General features: G+C 44.4%; 1 protein-coding gene across 7 annotated transcripts in view; it reads right to left on the reverse strand.

Moving 5' to 3' along the window:
- ubr3 (ubiquitin protein ligase E3 component n-recognin 3) overlaps positions 1 to 19,676 on the reverse strand; it is a 439,870-nt gene that overhangs the window by 54,190 nt on the left and 366,004 nt on the right. For all 7 annotated transcript variants that reach the window (XM_070875678.1, XM_070875676.1, XM_070875681.1 and 4 more), the window contains one exon: positions 1,377 to 1,498. In XM_070875678.1, the coding sequence (XP_070731779.1) occupies positions 1,377 to 1,498 (122 nt within the window). The remainder of the gene's footprint in view (positions 1 to 1,376; positions 1,499 to 19,676) is intronic.

A 19,676-nucleotide genomic window follows, 5' to 3' on the forward strand; every position in this document is an offset into this window, starting at 1 on the left:
GTATTCTGGAATATTTTGTTCCCAACCTTGGTCATTTTGCAACCACGTCTCCGTAATGGCTATTGGATCAAACCTATTAATTTCTATCTGTGCTATTAATTCACCTATTTTGTTGCGAATGCTTTCCACATTCAGATATAGTACCTTTAGCTTTGATTTTTTTTCTATTTTTCCCTGATGTCACCTTAGTCATGGATGCCCAATTACCTTTGTTACTCTCTCTGTCCCTTCTTGACCCACTCTGCTTATTTTTCCCAAAATTCTGCTCTGCACTGCAGCCTTGACATTTCCCTTGTTGCTTTTAAATTTACTCTTTTCTGAATCCTCCCACACTCCTTTCATTAGTTGAAAGCCCTGTCTACTATCCTAGTTATTCGAATCGCCATGACGCTGGTTCCAGCCCGGTTTAAGTGCAGCCCGCCCCAATTGAACAGTTCCCTCTTTCCCCAGTACTGGTGCCAGTGGCCCATGAAGCAAAATCACTACCTCCCACACCACTCTTTCAGCCACGCACTTAACCTTATCCCTATACCAATTGACATTTGGCTCAGGTAACAATCCAGAGATTATTACCTTTGAAGTTGTCATTTTAATTTGAACCCCATATCCTCAAACAGCAGAACCTCATTCCTAGTTCTATCTATGTCTACCATGACAACTGGATCCTCCCCTTCCTACTCCAAGTTCTTCTCCAGGTGCGAAGAGATGTCTTTGACTCTGGCACTGGGCAGGCAACCCAGCTTTCGGTACTCCCCTTCGCAGCTGCAGAGAACAGTATTTATCCCCCTAACTATACTGTTGCCTACCACTACCACATTCCTTTTTACTCTTCCCACTTGAATAGCCTCCTGTACCACGGTGCCATGGTCAGTTTGCCCATCCTCCCTGCTGTTCTTGTGCTCATCCATACAGATGACAAGTACTTCGTATCTGTTGGACAAGGTGAGGGGCTTAGGCTCCTCCATCACTATATCCTTGGTCCCCATACTTTCTTGACTCAGTCACACCCTCCTGTCCTTGGCCACTGACGGAGGGTGTGACTGCCTCCTGGAACAAAGTGTCCAGGTAACTCTCCCCTTCCCTGATGCATCGCAATGTCTGCATCTAAATAAGTACTGAAGACAATAAATAACTGAAAAATAATTTCATGGTGTAGTAGGTTATGCACCGTAAAGCTGATATGAGTCACACATTAATACAAGCTTTTGCATCTTTGAAATTCAGTGAAGTAGGACACATTTATACAAGCCATAGACTTTAAAAAAATCAACATAAACAAAGGGGACAGACTTGTTTACAAATGAAATGAGCACACCAAATGTTAAGGTCCTAAAGTTGTCCTTTCACATCATTGAATTTTACATTAGTACACTGACCTTAAGTTTCCCAGAATTCTTCCAAGCTGTTCTTTCCTCTTCGCTGAATCGAACTGAAAGTGTTGCAATAGCTTGTGTATATAATAAATTGTACAACACTTTCACAATACAGGTAAAATGCTCTGCAAAATAGACAGAAAAAATGTAAAAACTTGTTTAAAAGAAAATATTTGAACACCGAGCTGTTGATGCAGCATGCCAGTCTAGAGTACATATTTAAGAAGTAAAAGAGACACGCCATACATTTTCACCAAGCGCAAACATCTGGGAAGTGTGCACAGAATATACCTGTAACACACACTATAATAGTTAATAAAAGTTGAGATATATGTTACTGAAATGGATCCGGATAATTTTTCTATAAGAACATAAGAACAGAAGGAATAGGAGCTGGAGTCGGCCATACGGCCCCTCGAGCCTGCTCCGCCATTTAATACGATCTTGGCTGATCTGATCATGGACTCAGGTCCACTTCCCTGGCCGCTTCCCATAACCCCTTCTTGGTTAAGAAACAGTCTATCTCGGTCTTAAATTGTTTCAATGTCCCAGCTTCCACAGCTCTCTGAGGCAGCAAATTCCACAGATTTACAATCCTCTCAGAAAAGAAATTTCTCCTCATCTCAGTTTTAAATGGGCGGCCCCTTATTCTAAGATTATGCCCCCTAGTTCTAGTTTCCCCGATCAGTGGAAACATCCTCTCTGCATCCACCTTGTCAAGCCCCCTCATAATGTTATATGTTTCGATAAGATCATCTCTCAATCTTCTGAATTCCAATGAGTCGTGGTCCAACTTACTCAACCTTTCCTCATAAGTCAACCCCCTCATCTCCGGAATCAACCTAGTGAACCTTCTCTGAACTGCCTTCAAAGCAAGTATATCCTTTCGTAAATATGGAAACCAAAACTGCACACAGTATTTCAGGTATGGCCTTACCAATACCCTGTATAACTGTAGCAAGACTTCCCTGCTTTTATACTACATCTCCTTTGCAATAAAAGCCAAGATTCCATTGGCCTTCCTGATTACTTGCTGTGCCTGCACACTAATCTTTTGTGTTTCATGCACCAGTATCCCCAGGTTCCGCTGTACTGCAGCACTTTGCAATCTTGCTCCATTTAAATAAAACTTGCTCTTTGATTTTTTTCTGCCAAAGTGCATGACCTCACACTTGCCAACATTATACTCCATCTGCCAAATTTTTGCCCACTCACTTAGTCTGTCTATGTCCTTTTGCAGATTTTGTGTGTCCTCCTCACACATTGCTTTTCCTCCCATCTATGTATCGTCAGCAAACTTGGCTACGTTACACTCGGTCCTTTCTTTTAAGTCGTTAATATAGATTGTAAATAGTTGGGGTCTCAGCACTGATCCCTGCGGCACCCCACTAGTTAGTGATTGCCAACCCAAGAATGAACCATTTATCCCGACTCTGTTCTCTGTTAGTTAACCAATCCTCTATCCATGCTAATATATTACCCCCAACTCCGTGAACTTTGATCTTGTGCAGTAACCTTTTATGTGGCACCTTGTCAAATGCCTTCTGGAAGTCCAAATATACCACATCCACTGGTTCCCCTTTATCTACCCTTTTCGTTGCATCTTCAAAGAACTCCAGCAAATTTGTCAAACATGACTGCCCCTCATAAATCCATGCTGACTCTGCCTGACCGAATTATGCTTTTCCAAATGTCCTGCTACTGCTTCTTTAATAATGGACTCCAACATTTTCCCAACCACAGATGTTCGGCTAACTGGTCTATAGTTTCCTGCTTTTTGTCCGCCTCCTTTTTAAATAGGGGTGTTACATTTGCAGGTTTTCAATCTGCTGAAGCCCATTACAGTAGTGAGAGAAATGATGTGGCATTCATGTTTCTTGAAATATGGCTCGAGCTAATAGAGGCAAACCTTCAAATAGTAAGATACTGGACATGTAAAAATGACTTGTGTAATGGATGTTTCAGGCAGTTAATTATATGTTTGGTTAGAATCAGTCCGATGAATCTTTGAGTGAGCTGTTGGTTAGGTAGACCAGTCTTGTGTGTCTTGGTCAGGATCATCTTTTGCTGCTGTTTTTTCTCTCCTGCCCACTCCATGGTTATGCCTCTTTGAAGGATAATGTTATGCAGGACACAGCAGGCTATGATAATCTGCACCATGTTGGCCATACTGTAGTACAGTACCTGCCATCAGACAGGAAGCAAAGAGTAGGAGTAAACGGGTACTTTTCAGAATGGCAGGCAGTGACTAGTGGAGTGCCGCAAGGTTCTGTGCTGGGGCCCCAGCTGTTTACATTGTACATTAATGATTTAGACGAGGGGATTAAATGCAGTATCTCCAAATTTGCGGATGATACTAAGTTGGGTGGCAGTGTGAGCTGCGAGGAGGATGCTATTAGGCTGCAGAGTGACTTGGATAGGTTAGGTGAGTGGGCAAATGCATGGCAGATGAAGTATAATGTGGATAAATGTGAGGTTATCCACTTTGGTGGTAAAAACAGAGAGACAGACTATTATCTGAATGGTGACAGATTAGGAAAAGGGAAGGTGCAACGAGACCTGGGTGTCATGGTACATCAGTCATTGAAGGTTGGCATGCAGGTACAGCAGGCGGTTAAGAAAGCAAATGGCATGTTGGCCTTCATAGCGAGGGGATTTGAATACAGGGGCAGGGAGGTGTTGCTACAGTTGTACAGGGCCTTGGTGAGGCCACACCTGGAGTATTGTGTACAGTTTTGGTCTCCTAACTTGAGGAAGGACATTCTTGCTATTGAGGGAGTGCAGCGAAGGTTCACCAGACTGATTCCCGGGATGGCGGGACTGACCTATCAAGAAAGATTGGATCAATTGGGCTTGTATTCACTGGAGTTCAGAAGAATGAGAGGGGACCTCATAGAAACGTTTAAAATTCTGACGGGTTTAGACAGGTTAGATGCAGAAAGAATGTTCCCAATGTTGGGGAAGTCCAGAACCAGGGGTCACAGTCTGAGGATAAGGGGTAAGCCATTTAGGACCGAGATGAGGAGAAACTTCTTCACCCAGAGAGTGGTGAACCTGTGGAATTCTCTACCACAGAAAGTAGTTGAGGCCAATTCACTAAATATATTCAAAAGGGAGTTAGATGAAGTCCTTACTACTCGGGGGATCAAGGGTTATGGCGAGAAAGCAGGAAGGGGGTACTGAAGTTTCATGTTCAGCCATGAACTCATTGAATGGCGGTGCAGGCTAGAAGGGCTGAATGGCCTGCTCCTGCACCTATTTTCTATGTTTCTATGTTTCTATGTCCAGATATCTCAATCGTTGTTTTAGCAATGTTGATAGCATGCTCAAATAAGACTCTAGTAGAAGCATGCTCTGAATTTAATTTTTCCTGCATCTGGGTTTGCTGTAAGGTCATAAACCATATCTGTACTACATATCTTTAGTCTCTAAACTGCCATTAAATAATGGTGGGATTGTAATCTGACATAGGATGAAGAAATCATGACAGTTGTCAGGGTAACATAGGCATAATTCTGTTCTTATGGTTTGAGACGAGCTCCACGTTCATGAAACAGCAGCCCTTTCTGTTCACACATGGAATGGTATTTGGAATAGAGGTGCAAATGTTCACGAGTAGTCAAAAATCCCCTACGCTTTCGTGAATGCTATCATATGGCTGCTTTTAATGAAGTCACAAGCTTTGTCAAGCAATGAGTCATTGACCTGCATGATGCAAGTGTGCACTGAAATTTGGGAGCTGTGACACAAACTTCTCCATGTTGTTTAGACTGAGCCTGCTATATTAAAGTTCAATGCAGCTGACAGTCATCCCTGTAATAAAACTGGTTCCTCAGTTTGGCTGCAGGACTGTGCATAGTTCCGCTAAATCCTCCTCAGGAATTATGTTATTGATATGCATGTCTTTGGAGGTGTCCCAGGAAGATAGCTTGACCCTATACACAGATGGCAACTGAAGGACCAGTCCTAACTGAGCATGTACAAAAATTTGTACTGATATTGCACCTATAGTGCAACAAACTTCCCTTTTTTCTTATTCGTTCATGATGTGGGCGGCGCTGGCAAGGTCAGCATTTATTGCCCACCCTTAATTGCCCTCGAGAAGGTAGTGGTGAGCCATCTTCTTGAACCACTACAGTCAGTGTGGTGAAGGTACTTCCACAGTGCTGTTTGGGAGGGAGTTCCAGGATTTTGACAGAGGAAATATGAAGGAACGGCGATATATTTCCAAGTCAGGGTGGTGTGTGACTTGGAGGGGAACTTGAAGGTGGTGGTGTTCCCATGCGCCTGCTGCCCTTGTCCTGCCGCGGGTTTGGGAGGTGATGCCGAAGAAGCCTTGGCGAGTTGCATTATGCATCGCAAATAGAAAAAGATAAGGAAATGGATGCTGAGCTATGAAGGGAGAGATAAGAAAAGGTAACAAAGTTTGGTTATAATCACAGGTGTTGAGGAGGTTTTTAAAATGGAGGAAAGAGAAGTAGAGAGGGAAAGGGCTTTAGGGAGGGAGTTCCAGAAAATGGGGCCGAGGTAGTTGATGCCTCAGCTGTGGATGAAGGAAGGGTGTGGTGGGGGAAATGCACTAAAGGTCAGATTTAGAAGGGTGCAGGAGAGAATATAAGGTTCATAAAGCTTGCAGATAGTGGAGCAAGTCTGTGGAGAGATTTAAAGACAGACAAGAAATTTAAGTTTAGTAAATTGGGAGATGTGGAGCTGACATGAGGATGGGAGCGATGGGCAAGCAAGACAGAATTTGGATGCTGCATTTTGGATAAATTGACTAGAGAAACTGGGATAGTTTTTGTTATGTCTTGAAGAAAGAGTCAGACCAGATTCTGCAAGCTCAAAGGTGTGACTGTAGTCCTTTTATTACAGGTCTCCAGAGTGCCTCTCCAGCCTGTGAGGCCTCCTTACATACAGGTGCTCCCAAGGGAGTGTGGGATCTCTTGGGACTCCAGGGGATGAGCCCTCTGGTGGTTAAGCATGGTATTTACAGGTTTACATATACAACACCACTTTCCCCCAAAGTCAATAGTGTAACTATTTACAATGTGAGTTGATCTGGGGCCTTCCTTTCCCTGGTTGATCGTCTCGGTACAAATGCTGGTTTTGGTGAGTCGTTTGTTGGGCCCTCGCTAGGCTGCTGCGCAGCTGGCCTTGGTGAGTCCTGCTGGGCTGCTGCAGGTGATGGGTTCAGCCTCGTGGTCGACCGCTGGGTCGGTTGCCACTTGTGTATATGTGTTGGAGGGTCGAAAAAGGTGGAGTCTATAGTGGTTTGTTCTGGATAGTCCGTGAATCTGAGTTTGGTTTGGTCCCAGTGTTTCCTTTAGGTGAGTCCATTTGAAAGTTTGACGTGAAACACCCTACTCCCCTCTTTGGCTACGACAGTGCCAGGAAGCCACTTGGGACCTTGTCCATAATTCAACACAAATATAGGATCATTAATCTCGATTTCGTGTGACACATTTGCGCGATCATAATATGTATTCTCTTGAAGCCGCCTGCTCTCTACCTGTTCGTGTAGATCAGCGTGGACTAACGAGAGCCTTGTCTCAGGTGCCCTTTTCATGAGCAGTGAGCGAGTAGGGTCTTGTGTGGTAACTAAGCACGACTCAGTATAGGCGAGTCAGCAGTGAGCCTTCAGTTACCCTCTTCAAGCTCTGCTTGATCGTTTGCACTGCTTGCTCTGCCTGACCGTTGGACGCTGGTTTAAACGGGGCAGATGTGACATGTTTGATCCAATTGTGAGTCATGAACTCTTTGAACTCGGCACTGGTGAAGCACGACCCATTGTCACTCACAAGGACGTCAGGAAGGCCGTGCGTGGCAAACATGGCCCGCAGGCTTTCAATGGTGGCAGCAGGCGTGCTTGCTGACATTATCACACATTCAATCCATTTGGAGTACGCATCTACAACCACTAGGAACATTTTTGCCAAGAATGGGCCTGCATAGTCGACATGGACCCTGGACCACGGTTTGGAGAGCCAGGACCATAAACTTAGTGGCGCCTCCCTGGGTGCATTGCTTAACTGTGAACATATATTACATTTGTGCACGCAGGACTCCAAGGCTGCATCGATACCAGGCCACCACTCGTGGGATCTGGCTATCGCTTTCATCATTACGATGCCTGGGTGGGTGCTGTGGAGGTCACTAATGAAGATGTCCCTGCCCTTTTTTGGCATCACTACCCGATTACCCCATAAGAGATAGTCTGCCTATATAGACATTTCATCTCTGCGCCTCTGGTACGGCTTTATTTCTTCCCGCTTCTCTAACGGGACACGAGACCAACTCCCGTGGAGCAGAGTTTTTTTTACTAAAGACAGTATGGGGTTCCTGGCTCATCCAGGTTCTAATCTGTCAGGTGGTAACAGGTGATTGCTCACTCTTGAATGCTTCCATTACCATAACTAAATCTGCAGGCTGTGCCATCTCCACCTCTGTGGTGGGCAATGGTAGCCTACTGACAGCATCGGCACAATTTTCTGTGCCTGGCCTGTGGCGGATGGCATAGTTGTATGCAGACAACATGAGCGCCCATCTCTGGATGCGGGCCGATGCATTCGTATTTATCCCTTTACTTTCAGAAAAGAATGATACAAGTGGCTTATGGTCAGTTTCCAATTCAAATTTGGGCCCAAACAGATATTGATGCATTTTCTTTACCCCTTAAACACACGCGAATGCTTCTTTTTCGATCATGCTGTAGGCCCTCTCAGCCTTCGACAGACTTCTGGATGCATAAGCAACCGGTTGCAATTTCCCAAATTCATCAGCTTGTTGCAATACACACCCGACACCATATGACGACGCATCACATGCTAGTACCAAACGCTTAACATGGATCATACAACACAAGCAATTTGTTTGAGCATAACAGTTTCATAGCTTTCTCAAAGGCATTTTCTTGGCTTTTACCCCATACCCATTCATCTCCTTTACGCAGTAAAGAGTGCAGTGGTGCTAAGACCCAGTAAGAAGTTACCGAGTAGTTCAGGAGGTCTAGAAATGACTGCAGCTCCATCACGTTCTGTGGTCTCGGTGTGTTCTGGATTGCTCAGTCTTCGAATTAATGGGCCTGATGCCGTCCACCACGATTCTTCTCCCCAGGAACTCCACTTCAGGTGCCAGCAAAACACACTTCAAGCGTTTTAACCTGAGCCTCACATGATTAAGCCAACTAAGAACCTCCTCCAGGTTCTGCAGGTGCTCGATGGTGTCCCGACCTGTAACGAAGATGTCGTCCTGGAAGACCACGGTGCGCGGGCCCGACTTCAGCAAGCTTTCCATGTTCCTCTGGAATATCGCCGCGGCCGATTGAATCCCAAACGGGCATCTGATGTAAATGAAGAGATCTTTGTGCGTGATGATGCAGGTGAGTCCCTCTGATGATTCCTCCAGCTCCTGCGTCATGTAAGCCGAGGTCAAGTCCAGCTTTGTGAACGTTTTTCCTCCCGCCAGCGTTGCAAATAGGTCGTTTGCCTTTGGTCACGGGTATTGATCCCGCAGGGAGAAACGATTGATAGTTACTGTGTAATCACCACAGATTCTGACGGTGGCGTCTTCCTTGAGGACTTGAACAATCCGCCTGGCCCACTCATTGAATTCGATCGGCGAAATGATGCTTTTTCGTTGCAGCCGGTCCAGATCCATTTCCACCCTCTCTGTTTCATAATCTACGGTACCGCTCTCGCCTTGTGATGGATGGGTCGCACCCCCGGAATCAAGTGGATCTGCACTTTTGCTCCTTGGAACTTCCCGATGCCCGGTTCGAACAGCGAGGGGAACTTGTTTATGACCTGGGTACATGAAGTGTCGTCGACGGACGAGTGTGCTCGGACGTCGTCCTAGTTCCAAGCGTATCTTTCCCAGCCAGCTCCTGCCGAACAGCGTGGGGCCATCGCCCGGTAAATTGTGCACCGCTCCATTGTAGGAGACCTTTATGGTAGTACTGCCGATTATGGGAATCAGTTCCTTTGTGTACGTTCTCAGTTTAGTACGAATGGGGGTCAGGACTGGCCTTGAGGCCTTGCTGCACCACAATTTATCGAAAATCTTTTTGCTCATCATGGACTGGCTTGCACCCGTGTTCAGCTCCATGGAGACCGGGAGTCCATTTAATTCAACCTTCAGCATAATCGGGGGACACTTTGTGGTAAATGTGTGCACCCCATATACCTCTGCCTCCTCAGTCTGACGCTCTGGTTCGTCGTGATCCATTGTGGATCTGTCCTCCTCTGCAACATAGTGGTTTGCAGGATTAGCAGGGTTTGCACCTCGCCTGCACATATGTTGGAGGTGTCCCATTGTTCCACAGGCCTTGCAAACGTATCCTTTGAAGCGACATGAATGGAAACGATGATCACCCCCGCAGTGCCAACAAGGTGTTAATGGCCTTGCATTCACCACCCTTGATGATGGGCTCCGAGTCACCTGTGGACGTGCAGCTGCAGGCATGTAGGTCCTGCCCTGTACATTACGATTCGAAAACAACATTACTTTGTTCACAGTACTTGCAGCAGCACTCGTGTGCTCAGAGATTTGTTTGGTAGTGTCACTGGTGGCGATAAACGCCTGGGCTATCGCTATGGCTTTACTCAAGGTTGGGGTCTCTACAGTCAAAAGTTTGCAAAGTATTACTTCATGGCCAATGCCAAGTACAAAGAAATCCCTGAGCATGTGCTCCAAGTGTCCTTCAAATTCGTAATGTCCTGTAAGGCGCCTTAGCTCGGCGACGTAGCTCGCCACTTCCTGGCCTTCAGACCTCTTGTATGTGTAGAACCGATACCTCGCCATCAGAACGCTTTCCTTCGGGTTTAGATGCTCCCGGACCAGTGTGCACAAATCATCGTACGACTTCTCTGTGGGTTTCGCTGGAGAGAGCAGATTTTTCATGAGACCATACGTTGCGTGCCCCACAGACGGTGAGGAGAATCGCCCTTCATTTGGCAGCGTTCGCTTCTCCTTCCAGCTCGTTGGCCACGAAGCATTGATCGAGCCGCTCCACGAAGGCTTCCCAATTATCTCTCTCCGAAAATTTCTCCAGGATGTCGACGGTTCTCTGCATTGTTGCGGTGGGGTTCGTCATCTGTATCTCGTCGCCAGTTGATATGCCTTGAATAAAGAGTCAGACCAGATACTGTAAGCTCAAAGTAAGGTGTGACCGTCGTCCTTTATTACAGGTCTCAGAATGCCTCTCCAGCCTGTGAGGCCGCCTTATGTACAGGTGCTCCCAAGGCATTGTGGGATCCCTTGGGACTCCAGGGGATGAGCCCTCTGGTGGTTAAACATGGTATTTACAGGTTTACATATATAACAGTTCTATATAGAGCAGGGAGATTTAATAAGAGCTGTTCAAAATTATGAATGGTTTTGATTGAGTGAATAAGGAGAAACTGCTTCTACAGGCAGAAAGGTCAGTAACCAGAAGACACAGATTTAAGCTAATTGGCAAAAGAACTAGCGGGGGATATGTAGAGATTGTCTTTTTTTAAAACGCAGCAATTTATGATTGGAATCCACTGTCCGAAAGTGTGGTGGAAGCAAATTCAATTGTAACTTTCAAAAGAGAACTGGATATATACTTGAAAATAAAAAATTTACAGGACTCTGGGAAGAGGCGAGGTAACAAAATCATGGACAACGGTTTCAGTGGCAGAGAGGCTGAGTTGGAATGGATCCCAGTAATGTTGCGGGAATGAAAATAAGTGATCTTGGCAATAGATACAATGCATAGTTTAAGACTGCGATAAATCTACAGAAGCACACACTGCACACAAGTCTTTAAAATGGCAGATCCTCCAGAACAGTCTTTGGAAGCTTGTGGGACTTCCTGCTTCTTGTCAGGTGACCTTTTATTAAATCCTCTAATTGCAGTAACACAATACGTCCACAGTGTGGAGCTACAGACATTACATGCAAGAGAAAAATTTGCATTAGGGGTACCAGCGGGACAAGGGTTAAAGTGCTGGTTCCTACACTGGCCCATAAGGAGGTAAAGACCTTTCTTCTCACGCCTTGTACATTCCAGCACCAAGGCTCCAGAAGGTACTGTTATGGGTTGGGATACCAGATAATATTCCAACATGGAATGTCAATAGGAGAGAATCTAAACAGACCGCTGATAAGGACGTGAGAAGAGACCAGAGATAGACTTCATGGCACCAAAGGAAATGTATAACAAATTCCACCCTAGAGATATCATTCTGGGAACGGTCTAAGATGGTCACGAGATCATGGCCTGTCAGTCGGAGCTCATGACCTGTCAATCCGGAGTAGTACTGATAAGGTAGTCCAATTCGAGAAGTAGCACTGATAAGGTAGTCCAATTAGAAATCTAGGAAGGTCTTGTCCGGGAACAGAGGGGTTTTTGAAATGTATAAAAGTTGTATGATTGTGCTGTTCGGGGAGCATCTCCACTCACAGGCGGCTGTGATGAGGGATGTTCCCGGACGTTCGTAATAAAGATGGTCATACTTTGCCATCCGTCTCTGTCTGCTAACTTCGAGAATTGCTACGTGGGCTGGGGCGAGCGTCGACCCACTATATCAGTGGGCCCACTCGTGGGAAAAGAAGCCTTCCCTCTCTCCTCTCAACATTTGGCGCTGCGAGCAGGGTACGAACTTCCCGAACGGAACAATGACCCAGCTGTTGGGGTTAGTATGTTTTAATTTACCACCTTCAAGTTAGAGCTGTGGCATTGTAAACCGCAAGGGAAGGACATCCGTACAAAAGAACCAGCTGTAGTGAGTCCCGGAGGGACGGAGACAGAGGGCAAGGACGATCTAGGGGTGAAAAGGGGTCAAAAGGTGCATCCTAAAACGCGCGAGTGGAGGTAGCATGGCAGTGCAAGGGTACGACGCAAGGGAAGATATAGAGGAAGGTCTATTGACCCAAAGCAGTACGAGCGCACAGTGCAGGGACGAGAGAATGAGGACATAGAGACAACGTCCCTGCAGTGACGGGATATATTGACCCAAAGCATGGCAGTACGAGTGTACAGCGCCAAGGGAAGACATATAGATATAAATAACGTCCTGCATACCAAACACGAATTTAAGGGGGTACCCAAGACCCTCATAGCCCGAAGAAGACGGGTAACACGGCTATTAAAAAGGCGAATAAAACCAATTGTAACTACGTAATGCCATAAAAAAGCTGATAGTGACCATCTTAAGTGACATATGGATCCAAAAATCCGGCCAAAAAATTAATAGGCTTTGTTGAATGAAGAGAGACTTTTGTGAATGTCTGTCGTTGAGTGAGAGTCCTGGTGTGATTTTTAGACTGCGGAATGAATTTTTCATGTTTCTGAAAGCCTGTTTGGAAAAATAGTGCAGCTCCACCCACTTTTCCAAACAGAGTGAAAGTTTTTTTTAAACCCTTTGTAGTGTTGTCCTGTATGTGGGAAGTTTTAAGACATTTTAAGTTAGAAACGCAGGTGTGGATTTATTCGGATGATAAGTTACGGAGCTAGGAAATGCACAAAGGATAGGTTTGTTGAGCAAAAGATAAAAAATACATGGTCCCGCTGTTTAAAAAGAAAATAATTTATTTGACACGCTCACTTACTTGTCGAAAGAAAACACGCAATCATTGATTACATTGGGTTGAAAGACATAAATTTAGTCTAGGAATGAGATAAAGAATGCCTTTTAAAAAAAGGCCTGTGAGGAGCTCTCGCAGCTGCGGGCTGGGGAAGTACGCTCCCATTTTCCTTTGTGTAAAACCTTGACGCAAAAGCTTCTAGCTCAGTAAAAAACAGTTTTAAATAAAGATTGAAATTACAACATTTGAATTGGGATTTTGATATATTAAGAGAAGGCACAGCAAAATACGGAGATGGATTCAAACTAAAATAAATTAATTATTAAATTAATCTGAAAGAAAAAAGGAGAAATAAAACTAAAAGGTTTGGAAACAATCCAGAAATACCTTCATGGATCAGGTCAAACTCCTGGGCGAGTGGCGAGCTATCTGCGAAGGTGTAAAAGGGACTTTTGAAAAATGTTAAAACAGCAAGCTTTAGCAGTTTAGAAAAAGACATTGTTACGACCTTGAAACTGGAATTTGAGATAACGAAAAGCAGCCCTCAAAGCCTACGTGCTACACTCCGTTCTAGTTATGGAGAAAAGAAAAAGATAAAGACGCCACTTTGAAAGTAAACAAATTGAACGAATTTGAAAGAAAAAGTGTCTTCGATTGTCTGATGATTTTAAATCAACAAAGTTACGGAGTCACGAGCCCTCCGTGTAAAATACAAAACCTAACTTGAAGAAAGGTGATCTGAAAAAAAAAAAGACGTAACGCACTAATTAGGTGCTGGGAAAAAAAAGGGGTGTTTGCGATGGAAAAAGACATAACTTACGAAATACTAATTGATATCGGCTGTGAAAAAGATACTGATTTAATTGGAAAAAAAAGAATTTGAAGAGGTAAAAGACACTCTCCATTGATAATGATTTTAATTTACGAGAAAGTTTCACTGCAGTGTGAAAGATTTCCAAAATGGACGTTGTTTATCAAAAGTCCCGAACAGTGTAAACAAGCAGGAGGGTTTTGAAAATAACGAGGAGAAAAGATCTCAGCTATGCGAACTCAGCACAGAAAGAAAAAACTGGGAATTAGAGAATCTTACTGAATTTTTAAATTCTTATAGAAAATGGAACTGGCACGTATGTTTAGATTTTGTGCTGAGAGAGAAATAAAACACAAGATTTGCCCAGTGAACGGGACCGTAAAATAAAACGAAATGTTGGAATGTATACAGCGTGTGTGAAAATTGGATTTCAGTAAACAAAATAGCTATTAAAAATGTGTGGTCTCGTTTTAAATCAATTAAAAAAAATCTTTGGCAAGTACATGAATTAGAAGTTAAGAAAAAATTGGAGTTTAATCTAAAATGCCGTCTTTCCTGATGAGAAGACTTTTATTATGACGGCTTTACTAATGATTTCTGCTGTTTTAATGGATTCCTAATTTCTAAGCAAGTTTTGAAGGCACAAAGACTTAAAAGAATTTTTCGGATGATTACGCGAAGTCACGTAATGACATCAGGCTTTCTTACAAACCTGTAAAGGTGTAAACCCTTTCCATTGACAGCTGTTTTATACTGGACATTATTAATTTGGATTTCTAAATAGAATAAAAAAGACTCACCTGACAGAGGAAATGGTGCGATAGTCAGAATAAAAATAAAAACAGAACTAGCCTATGTAATAATACTCGCCTGATACAAATAAAAGAAAGATACTCAAACAAAACAAATTCAAGAGTTAAAAGCTAAGATAAATAAGCTGGAAGAGATTTTTATTTTTATTTTTTTTAAATGGGACCAGACGGATAGTGCAGTGCTCAGCCAGAGCACCATCACCTATGGCAATAGATCCCACTGTGGGTAAGTGTAGTCCACAAACCCAACCTAACCCTTGCCTCCGATTTCACAGAGTGACCTCGACATGCATGGATAAAAGATGAGTGGACCAGAACCTAACACATGGTGATGACCAGGCTATCTGTTTAAAATTTGCAGATAAAACACTCACCGAGGTGGGACCGCAGCGGCTACTTCGACCCTGGAGACTCAGGATACTGGGGACCTTGAGGCCCACGCAGCCACTGGATAATACAGAAGGACTACGAGAGATATAGCACACGCAGGAAAGACACAACTACATGAACTAGCTCTGTTTAATTTAACTGCTGAAATATGCATCCCAGCAGCCAAGGACTGGAGCAAGGACAGAACTTATTTTAACGCATGGCTATGTATAGTGTATGAAGTAAGGTTGTAATGCAGCAGGCTGCCGATGCCATGGACGCCAGTAGATTCCGAGCACAGGAGCTAGTTCATAGGACCAAAAGGGGAAGGGCGCAGAAATCCAACTGGATGGAATTTCAGTTCTAGAAGCTCATGCCTGGGCGGACGAAGCTGCAAAACAAGCCGCCAAATCCACCCCGCAAGGGAAACAGAAGGGTGGGAACAGAACGGCGCAAAAGTGGGGTGGGACCCCAGGATGTTTAGGAAAACTGGCCAATGGGATAAAATGAAGACCAAGGGAGGTCTCTGGAATATAAGGTGTATTTCCTGAAGCATGACACGGTTATAACACGGAGAAGCCGGTATTGATCGTGCGCAGCGCAAACAAGGAGGAATACAACCTAAAAAGGGGGGGGGCGGATGGAGTGTGGAGGAAAGATGACAATAAAGGTCCAGCTGGGACACCAAACACGCCCAAAGGGACCCTGGGAAGCCCTACCACTGCCCCAACAACCACCCTGGGGACAACAACTCTTCCCAGCACAACCACGCAAGTCCCCCCATAAGCCCATCCATAAAGACTGGAGCCAAAGGGGGGCTAGTAATAAAAGAATCTAAAGAAAGGATATAATTGGGGTGCGTCAGCGACTACTTAACCTAAATCTAATGGATATCATTCTTCCTAGCTTCTGTGGGAATGAAGCTTTAAGTCTATACCAGAACCTGGCACAACGAATCCTCGAAGGCCCATAATCCACTACCCTGAGATTTAATTTCAGAAAGTGAACAGGACAAGGTCGAACAAAAAGGGGAATAATGGAAACACTCGGCACGGGTTGTGCGGCAGGGGTTACGACGATGAATTCCATAGACCTGTATGCAATATATGACCGGGCTAACAACTTAATGGCGTAGTCTTGAGGGGTTTACTGGGGAGAGACTTGGATAACCAAGCCCTACAAGCGCGGTTGGGAGATGGCGCGGAAGGGGAACTGTTACAAGTGGCCCATACATTACAGAAGCATGCCAAGACAATAAATTTGATCCACGCAATGGGGAACGACATAAGTAAACGATGACAAGCTGAGATAGTTTGCTCCGGGTATGGGGTCTGGATTAAGTGAGGTACAACATAATTTGGAGCAACTCCAGAATGGAGACATACCAGATTGGATTCCGAACAGCATACTTAACAATTGGACTCCAGATATAAAATTGAATAACACATGCGAGGTACGAAGGAATAGTCACGCATGGGTGCCGAAATTCAGATTTATTACTGGGCGGGTGAATATGATCGGATTTGTGTTGTCCATACCACAGTATAATGTAACAAAGGGAGACCCCTTTTACCAGATTGATAATATTGGTGAAGTGAGAAACCAAACTCGGTTACGTTACCATCAGCCTGCCAGATGGGCGATTAACGTTAACAATAGTACCAAAGGCATTGCCATAACCGACTGCTATAAAAATAACAAAGTGGTTTTGTGTCGAGGTACGCCACGAATGACGAATGATGATTGCAGATTCCACCAGATAAACGGATGTATGCTGAGTATCACTCCTCTTGAATACGATCTTGAGACCATCGCTGCCCCGCAAGGGAACGGAGAGTGGTGCGTGAGCACGGGGGCAGCCAACTTAACCATTAAGACCAGTGGAGGAGTCACCCCCTGTGTCCTCATTAGTCCTAACTTCTGCTTCAGACTCAAGGGAGAAATAGACATAGACGGATATCACATACATCCCGAGACAACGGAAATCATCCACGGAACAATCACGGATACCATCCGAGAAGGGTATGAAGAGGCGGTATGGGAAGGCAAACAGATACTGGAACTAAATGAGGAACAATTACGTTTGGTGCAAGGAATCCAGAATCAAAGACGGCAGTATGTCCGGCTGATGGAAGAAATAGACAACTTAGAGAGACACTAATGCAATGCTGGCTGATCAGCCCTGGTACTCAAAGCTGTGGGACATTGGACTTAATATTCAAATTCACCCAGGAATAAGAATAATATCACATGTGCTCGTAGTAATACAGGGCCTGGTTCTGATGGTCATGATTGGATTAACATGTGCACGAATTAACCAGGCCAAACGACACGGTAGAGCCCGCGCTATGATTAAGGCCAAAAGGGATGAAAATTTCAGCAGTCCTACAGGAAGGACTTACCTTATATAACTTGTGGGAAGGTTTCAGGAGGTCCCGAAGCTTGGGAGATGGCCACCCAGGTGAACGAACCCATCTGGAACTCGCCTACAGGGAGATAGTTATCGGGAAATATTGCCAGCTTGGCGTATAGCCAAGGGCCAAAAGGGGGACATATGTAAGAGGAAAATTTGGCATTAGGGGTACCAGCGGGACAAGGGTTAAAGTGCTGGTTCCTGCACTGGCCCATAAGGAGGTAAAGACCTTTCTTCTCACGCCTTGTACATTCCAGCACCAAAGCTCCAGAAGGTACTGTTATGGGTTGGGATACCAGATAGTATTCCAACATGGAATGTCAATAGGAGAGAACCTAAGCAGACCGCTGATAAGGACGTGAGAAGAGACCCGAGATAGACTTCATGGCACCAAAGGAAATGTATAGCAAATTCCACCCTAGAGATATCATTCTGGGATGGTCACGAGATCATGGCCTGTCAGTCAGAGCTCATGACCTGTCAATCCGGAGTAGTACTGATAAGGTAGTCCAATTCGAGAAGTAGCACTGATAAGGTAGTCCAATTAGAAATCTAGGGAGGTCTTGTCCGGGAACAGAGGGGTTTTTGAAATGTATAAAAGTTGTATGATTGTGCTGTTCGGGGAGCATCTCCACTCACAGGCGGCTGTGATGAGGGATGTTCCCGGACGTTCGTAATAAAAGATCGTTATACTTTGCCATCCGTCTCTGTCTGCTAACTTCGAGAACTGCTACGTGGGCTGGGGCGAGCGTCGACCCTCTATATCAGTGGGCCCGCTCGTGGGAAAAGAAGCCTTCCCCCTCTCCTCTCAACATTACACTTCTCGCCCCTTAATGAAATTATTATAACAATCATCATACATAATGTGCATGTTTATACGTAAAGGATATGGACTTATTTTGCCATATTTACAAATTAAGCTTAACTACTTGTTTTCTGTTTCGAAGAGGATACCTTCACTCTCGAACAGAACCTTCCAAACGTGGTGTTGAATTTAAACACAATCGCGGATGATCCTGAGGAAAGTTTTCCTCCAAGGGATGCCCTTGATTTCCATTTGAACTCACTAACTTCAGACTGTTTGTTTTGCTGACACCATGTTTGGAAGGTTCTGTTCGAGAGTGAAGGTATCCTCTTCGAAACAGAAAACAAGTGGTTAAGCTTAATTTGTAAATATGGCAAAATAAGTCCATATCCTTTATGTATAAACATGCACATTATGTATGATGATTGTTATAATAACTTCATTAAGGAGCGAGAAGTGTAATGTTGAGGGGAGAGGGGGAAGGCTTCTTTTCCCACGAGTGGACCCACTGATATAGTGGGTCGACGCTCGCCCCAGCCCACGTAGCAATTCTCGAAGTTAGCAGACAGAGACGGATGGCAAAGTATGACCATCTTTATTACGAATGTCCGGGAACATCCCTCATCACAGCCGCCCGTGAGTGGAGATGCTCCCCGAACAGCACAATCATACAACTTTTATACATTTCAAAAACCCCTCTGTTCCCGGACAAGACCTCCCTAGATTTCTAATTGGACTACCTCATCAGTGCTACTCCGGATTGACAGGTCATGAGCTCTGACTTACAATCTGATTTTCTCTTGGATTTGTTTCCAGTACATTAGATGTAGGCTATGCTACTGGTGTATCAAAACTATCTGATGAATTAGAAATAATTGAATCATTCCCTCCATCAATTCCTTCCATGTCTGTAGGTAAAATATGATCAATGTGAACAAACCTAACCTGTCCATTATCAAACATCTTGACCAAATATGTGCGAGGACCACATATCTTCACCACTCTTCCTGGTAACCACTTTACCCATTTATGGTGATGGTTCTTCACTCTCACCTTCTGATTTCATTTCACACTTCTCTCTTTTACTCGACCTCAATCATGATTCTCTTTCTGTCTTAATTGTCTCTGGTCTATAGACTGTGCCAAGTTTGGTTTTAACAATGAGAATCTGGTTCGTGGCTGTCATTTGAGAAACAACGCTGATGGTGTTCTACCAGTAGTTGTATGAGGAGTGTTACAATATGTAATTAGAAAATTAGCCAATTTGTGATCCAATGACAACTGTCGTTTCTTTGGATTTGGATCCAACATTTGTTTTATGAGGGCACGTTTTACAATTTGTACAGTGCGCTCTGCTGCACTATTCAAAGCAGAGTGGTACGGTGGAAGCTTGGTGTATTTCACACTATTTTTGCTCGTGAACTGTGCAAATTCTTCTGAACAAAATTGTGGTCCATTATCAGAAACAATTTCTTCAGTGAGGCCAAATGAAGAAAATAAACTTTGCAAAATGTCTAATGTTTTACTTGTTGTTATTTTCCAC

This window comes from Pristiophorus japonicus, chromosome 3, assembly GCF_044704955.1.
Source record: "Pristiophorus japonicus isolate sPriJap1 chromosome 3, sPriJap1.hap1, whole genome shotgun sequence".
Taxonomy (NCBI): domain Eukaryota; kingdom Metazoa; phylum Chordata; class Chondrichthyes; family Pristiophoridae; genus Pristiophorus; species Pristiophorus japonicus.